A 7,258-nucleotide genomic window follows, 5' to 3' on the forward strand; every position below is an offset into this window, starting at 1 on the left:
CTTCTTATAGTAGCCTGTAAATTGTATATCAAACAATGAGAAATCGATGCATGCACATCCCACCTTATAAGGTGAGGTACAGGGCAAAAGAGCACAAATGATAGTTAGTTAGTTAGTAGTTAGTAAGTGCACATTGTCTGCACACTGAAACTTATTGTGTGCATCATTCAGTGTACTCGTCACCAATAATAACTCAGTGCTGGTTGTCCTTTTTTGCTTATTTGTTCTTTAAGGCAGGGTCATATCTTGCTCAGACCATTCATTTTTACTTCTTTACATATCCATGTGTACTCTCAAACCTCCTCATATGATCGTATGACTGTTTTTTTTCGTGCCTAACTTGCAATTTTGGTTATGATTTATTTTCCACATTTCGATGAACATACTGTCTTTTATATAATGTATTATTTTACTGTTTGAATACATGAATACATGAAAGAATACCATTATGAATACTATGAATGAATACGAATCTAACCTCTGTGTCATTGAAAACTAGGACTTCCCTCAATGGGACAGAGTTGAGTGAGTCTAAAATAAATTTTGAATGAACCCCCTAAATTCAGCAGTGAGACAGGCCGAATGGCTTGGTACAGGGTTTTGGATCGAACCAACCCCACTACGGGGGTGCTTACCTGTGCTGTCGGGTGCTGATGACAAGTGGATTCTAGATGTGGGAGATTGGGTTGCGGTGAGCCCTTTATGTGCAGCGTGTAAGGTGATCCCCCCCCCCCCACACACACACACACACACACACACACACACACACACACACACACACACAGACACACACTCCCTCTCCCTCTACACTCCACACAGCAATGTGGGCCTCTCTCTCTCCCCTTTCACCTTCTCAGACAGGTGGAGTGACCACACACACACGCACGCGCACTCACAAACTTACGTATTCATGCCCGTGTGCACGCACGCATGCACACACACACACGCACACGCACGCACACGCACACACACACACACACATCTGATTGACCAATAAAAGAGCAAAATTTCTGTTCCCCTTTCCCATATCAGCAGCCTGTATCCCTGCATCCTGTGCACATGTGTTCTCAAGCTGATGAGTGTGTGTGTGTGTGTGTGTGTGTGTGTGTGTGTGTGTGTGTGTGTGTGTGTGTGTGTGTGTGTGTGTGTGTGTGTGTGTGTGTGTGTGTGTGTGTGTGTGTGTGTGTGTGTGTGTGTGTCAGGTGTAGTAAGCCTCATGCGAGAGAGAGACAGAGATAGAGAGAGAGAGAGAGAGAGAGAGAGGCTTTTAAATATTAAAGAGGCCTGGGCAGTCAGGCACGACGCTGCACTGGCACACACTGTTTGCCCTGCACTTGAAAAGAGCTGTGCTAACACAGCGCGCAAACAAAGGACCAGCTCTCTAGCACAGCACATATCAGGGACAGGACAGCCCTCTCTGGACACTGCTGCCGGTGTGTGTGTGTGTGTGTGTGTGTGTGTGTGTGTGTGTGTGTGGTGGGAGTGTATGTGCGGGTGTGTGACACAGACAGTGTGTGTGTGTGAGAGAGTCTATTTGCTTGGTTACAGACAGACACACACACACACACACACACACCTACACTCAAACTTGCACTCACACAAATACACATGGAGACACACAACACGCACACACATTTCATGGTGTTGTTGGCTACGGGAATCAGACACAAGCAGGAGACTCCCTTCACACACAGAGCAGAGCAGACAGACTCACCTGTGTGTGTAGTTTGAGATGAACGCCTCGGTGGAAGGGCTGCTCTGCTCGGAGGGAAGGAGAGGGATATTCACCACCTGTAGCTAAGGAAACATACAAACAAGGTAAGTGCACAGGAGATTTACCACCTGAGCTTGATATTTAGGGGTACCTATAATGCCAATTAGGTGTAATACACCTGTTTAAGACTGAACATTTTCATTGTTTTATCATCATTATGCTATCATACTCCACAATATTAGTTAATACCTTTGAAATGTCATTTATCCTTTTCTCTTGATATCTTGAGTTGGCCTCTGAAAATGTGTTTTACCGTAGCGATGTCACACACCCTTGGCTAAACACAACTTCAATAGTTGTCGTTGTGCAATTATCTTGTATTATATTACCTGAGCATTTTCCATTTTGTTCGCTCATGTTTCTCATGCATTTGATCCTGTATAGTTCTTCAGCCTCAATTATTCATGGCCCAGTCTTATTGACCTGAACTGTCACTAGTTTACAGTTAACAAATAATGAGGCCGTTGACTTTCTCTAAAGTTCTTTAGGGGGAAAAATGTTATATAGGCTCATGTTAGAGTTTAGTGGGAACTTTCATGAATTCTGTGTAGGATAGGCTACTGGTAGCCCCTTAATGCACGCCGTACCTCCTGTGGCACGCTGTAATAGACATTGAAAGTGTACTACTATAGTACTACACTACTATGACAATGCACAGGGCCTTTAGTAATACATTACGACTTGGTCATCGCCATTCTGGTGACAGCTCGTTTATAAAGCCGTGTCTTAAGGGGTTTTAATGAGAAAGATAGGCCTATATCCTATCTGACTGTTGTAGTTAACATTTCTGTCTGTTAATCTTTGATGGATAACACAAGACAAACACAGCATTACACCTAAATTACTACTCACAAGTAGATAGAAAATGTAAAACATTGTAAGTCTAATATTTGATAAGGTTTTTGCAGGCAACTCTAAATTGTTAGCTTGAACAGGAAGTTCAGACAGACATACCAAAGAGTAGGCTTATTGATTTTGCAAATGACTCTTTGGTTGTAGGCTATTATGGGTCAGCTATCTCACCTTTGAGGAAGTGATGTGTAGTAGATTACAGGTGGGGAAATTTTGTAACATATCACACCCTGCCCCTTTGTGTGGCTGTGCAAACAAATACATGTGGAAAAAGCTGGCCATGTTGCAATTAATTACCTCAGGGAGCGTTGAGATGTCTGACGAGGATTTGCCGGTGCCGCCAGAGGAGGGCGAAGTGGAGGAGGCGGTGGAGCCGGGGGACCTGATGCCGCCCAGAGACGGTGGCGACCTGATGCCGTCCCGAGACAGCCGCAAGCTGGACTGCATCATCTGCTACAGCGCCTACAACCTGAGCGACCGGCTGCCCCGCAAGCTCTACTGCGAACACACCTTTTGCCAAGCGTGCCTGCGACGCCTGGACACCACCATCAATGAACAGGTGGCCGTCAGTGATGATCATTCATACATGTGCGCGAGCGCATGCCATGTGCCCATACACTTTCAGTTATCCTCCTTGACACTGCAGGCCACTTTCATTTTCATCTGAATACAGGGCTGAACTGGGACCACAAACTGGCCCCGGCATTTTTTGCATTGACCAGCTCCTCACCCCCACCCCCCCATACAATCATTGTGGGCTCAGTTCACTCTATATTAAGAATGCACTGATGGGCCGTCCCATCTAAATTGTGGGCAAGTCTCTGGAAAATCTGAAACAAACGAAACAATAAAAAACACAAGCATTGGCCCCTGATGACTGTAGGCCTATTGGAAAATGGCCTGTATGCCAGATTACCAGTCCAGCCCTAACTGACTATTAGACAACAAGTCTATCTGAAAATAGGCTGTGCCATTAGTTTGTGAGGCTTTACCCTGTTATTACACTAATAGGCCTACTGTCGTCCAGCTAAAACTGTTACCATTTGTGAAATACCTGGGCTATCTCAGGTATGTAGTGTAGTTATCGATCATATGAGGCGTATAGCCTTTCATCATGGGGTGCATTCCAATATACAACCTTGCGTCCTCCACTTGTGCTTGTGGCCTCATACCAGGAAGTAATACATCATGATGACATCACTGACAACAGCATTATATTTCAGTATCTTGCAAAAGCTCAATTGTAAAGCCATTTTCTCATTTGCAAACTGGATGGTAAATGAAGAATAGTTGTCCAAAAATTGTTTTGGCTATGCGGACAGCAGGGAAACTTTTTCCACGGAGGTGGGGCATCAGCAAAATGTGAGGCCAAATACCCAAGTGGAGGACGCAAGGTCACATATTGGAATGCACTCATGGATTGTTTATGTAGGGGGAGGAGATCTGTCTGGAAGGCATGTGTCTTCACAGATAGCAATGATGGTGCTCTTTGATGTGTAAGGGGATGGGCAGAAAGCAGACTTTAGAAACTGCCTTTGTCCTGCAGTCTCCTAACTTAAAAGCAGCACTATGCATGTTTTTAAGTCAATGAGGTGTACATGATGAAGCTCGTTGAAGGTTTAATGGACATTGTTTCAGGTGCTTCAGCCAGGTCTAGACACATTTGGGGACAAGTGTGACAAGTCGTCGACCAATGGTCAAAATTAATTTCTGTCAAGCCAAGTTTTAAAAATAAGGAGGCTTAATTGTGCTGTGCTGTGCTGTGTGCATGGCTCTAAATTAACACCAGCTAACCGGCCAAATGCTGGTGAAATTTCAGTTTGGCGGGTAGAAAAGACCAACTTACAAGCCACTTTGACACATTCGTTAGTGAGTGTTTGGCTTGTGAGATTTAACATCCACTAGCCATTTTGGCTGGTGGTCAAAAAAGTTAATTTCGAGCGCTGGATGTGTGTAATAATCCCACTTACAAATGGCCTTATGTTGTCATGCCTGTACCCTCCAGTTGTGGATCCCCTGCCCCCAGTGCCGCCAGAACACCCCCCTGCCCAGGGGGGGCGCCGGCGCGCTGGAGCTGGACCTGGTGGCCTTCATGGGCGTCAAAGCGGAGGCGGAGAGCCGGCGCGACGCGGAGCGAAACGGCTGCGGTGGCGTGGGGGGCCCGGGGGGGCTCGGCGGCCATCTTGAACACAAGCTGTCCTTCAGCAAGCAGCTGTCCCCGCCCATCGTGGAGCAGCCGCCGCCCTCGTGGGTCCTGGGGGCGCTGGCCGAGCCCCGTTTCAGACCCAGCCCCTGCTGCCGACACTGCGTACTCTGCTGCTGGTGCTGCTGATTGGAGGGGAGATGAGATGATGGGAGGAGCAGAGAAGAGCTGAGCCAGTTGCTGAGCTGAGATTGTTGCATCGTGTAAAAGCTTTGAAACATCAGACTTTAGACAACGGAGTGAACAGACATCATCAGACAACGTCAAGACATTTGATTGGCTTGCAATCATTAAGGATGACCTTTTTGACACAATAGGCTTGTTCGATTTGCTGTAACGTCTGCATGTGCATGCAGACAGCAATGCATTCTGGTTGAAAATGCATGATGGTTAGAAATCTTGTCAGACTTACCAAATTTCAGTCATGTTGCAATGATGAGGTGACATGTCACGTGGTGTCAAACCATCACAGGATCAATGCGACTGCAGACGGACCTTGCAACTCCCAGTTTCTTATCCTCGTTGATGCTCGTCTGCATACTGCCTCCGCGGGCCAGGGACGCACCCCTGAACTGGTTGGTCTAAAAGTTCACTAACGTGTGTAGGCTCTTTGTCCCACACCCCTTAAAAACAGTTTGCACTGCACCCCACTTCAGCTCCTCCTCCCTACCTGTCCCCCCACACCTCACATGTGGTGTGCTAGTAGATCAAACTGGAGTGAGCTCATCGTCTCGTGTAAATCTGTGGTCGACTTTGAATTCGCTGCGCTTAATACCACCCATGTCGAGACTGAAGTACTCAGTCAATGTCGATTGACACGTCCGTCCCGAACGCAACTATTGCTTCAAGAAACCCTAAAATACCACACAACTACATGCAAAAAACCCACGCCAATTCCAAAGGACCACAGAAACATACAGTTGGCCCAGTTGTGGTCCTTACTGCTGACACTGCATACGCTGGTGGTGGTGCTGATTCCGTTGCCACTGATAAAACAAAACTGAACATTTTGAAACCCATTTATACCCTCTTGCTCTTAAGCAATGGGATTCTTCATTCAGTGTCCAGGGACAATATATATTTCTTCTGGGACAGACAATTAAAAACCGAGACAAGCAGGTAAAACCGGAACAGGTGGCAACACTAGCTATTGATTGGACGGGAGCTGAGCCAATCACAGGGTGGATCGTATCACGCGAAGGCTTCTCATTAGCTAAAAGTGTGGCTGCGCATCGAGACATATCACACTTGTTAGTGTCAAGACTCTTGATTGATTGGCTTGCAAGCATTAGGGATGATAAAGGTAGAGAGGGTTCGTAAAATGTTTCTGCCGGATTCCATGTGACGCAATGTATGTCCCTACACCTTCACCTGTGATGGACTTGCCCATGTGAATGGCACCTGACCTCATGTTGCTACTTGGACTCTGACCAATGCCCTCTTATCAACTGGACAAGGCATGAGCCATCACACGTATGACATGTTTCTGTCTGTACCAACTCCCTATGACTCGATGCCCTGCCCTTGCAGGTTTTGGGAAACACTTCAATACCTGAAGAAATGTTTGTTTTAGGGAAATAACGTTTATATTTTCAGAGCATGAATGCAGTGTGTAAACCAATCGTTTAGTAGCCTATGGTGTGCTACTATTGTCAAGCATCCACTAACGTTTCTTCGGATGTGCGCACCCACCCAACTGTGACTACTGCCCTTGTAGGCTCTCTGATATTTTGAAGTCTGAACACTGTTTTCCCCCTTCAGGGGTGCATTTCTCGAAAGCGCAGTTGCTAAAACTAGGTTAGCTACTTTGCTTGCAATGCAATTTCCCATTGGCAACTACGCAAGTTGCTAACTGTCTAACAACTACGCTTTTGAGAAATGCACCCTAGGACTGCCTGGGAACAAATATTCTTAGACAGACAGACATAGAAGTGTGTTTTCCCTGTTTGTTTACATAGTGGCAGGAGGATCTGGGAACACGAGTGTGACCACACAAATACACCTAGCGCGACAAGAACGAGGCGAGCGACGGAAGTAATTCACTTTATATTGAGTCGCGCGACAAAAGCGATTCGAGACTAGAGGCGATTCGCACGCCGAGAGCGACAGTTTGAAGTTGAAATCCTTTCAACTTTCTATGACGCGGTTCGGCGACCAGCCGCGACAGTCAATGACTGAATAGAGGTCCGTGACCACAGCCAATGGGAATGTTTGAATGCTTTGCCTTGCTTGTAACGCACATACTGTAGTCGCTTCAATCGCTCTTGCCGCACAGAAGCGATTCTCTGTCGCTTCAATCGCGTCGCGCTAGGTGTATTTGTGCGGTAAGATTGAATGCTTTGTTGCAATGCATGTCCTGTCTGTAATGAAGTCTTAGCTGAATACAGCACAACTGTAGCCTACTTCATGGGATAACAAGTTATATAATG

General features: G+C 46.4%; 1 protein-coding gene across 1 annotated transcript; it reads left to right on the forward strand.

Moving 5' to 3' along the window:
* Nucleotides 1–1,687: 1,687 nt before the first annotated feature.
* rnf224 (ring finger protein 224) lies at nucleotides 1,688–7,224 on the forward strand. Its single transcript, XM_063210286.1, has 3 exons — nucleotides 1,688–1,818; nucleotides 2,929–3,185; nucleotides 4,632–7,224. Exons 2-3 carry the CDS (start codon nucleotides 2,940–2,942, stop codon nucleotides 4,956–4,958), a joined length of 573 nt encoding a protein of 190 aa, XP_063066356.1. The 5' UTR covers nucleotides 1,688–1,818; nucleotides 2,929–2,939; the 3' UTR covers nucleotides 4,959–7,224.
* The last annotated feature ends 34 nt before the right edge of the window (nucleotides 7,225–7,258 follow it).

The sequence above is a fragment of the Engraulis encrasicolus genome, chromosome 11 (genome assembly GCF_034702125.1).
Source record: "Engraulis encrasicolus isolate BLACKSEA-1 chromosome 11, IST_EnEncr_1.0, whole genome shotgun sequence".
Classification (NCBI taxonomy): Eukaryota; Metazoa; Chordata; class Actinopteri; order Clupeiformes; family Engraulidae; genus Engraulis; species Engraulis encrasicolus.

Bases quoted from the DNA above. Each gene is read 5' to 3' on its own strand.
- rnf224 (XM_063210286.1), top strand. From the start codon at position 2,940: ATGTCTGACGAGGATTTGCCGGTGCCGCCAGAGGAGGGCGAAGTGGAG. The intron at 3,186-4,631 runs GTGGCCGTCAGT...TGTACCCTCCAG, and splicing joins ACACCACCATCAATGAACAG to TTGTGGATCCCCTGCCCCCA.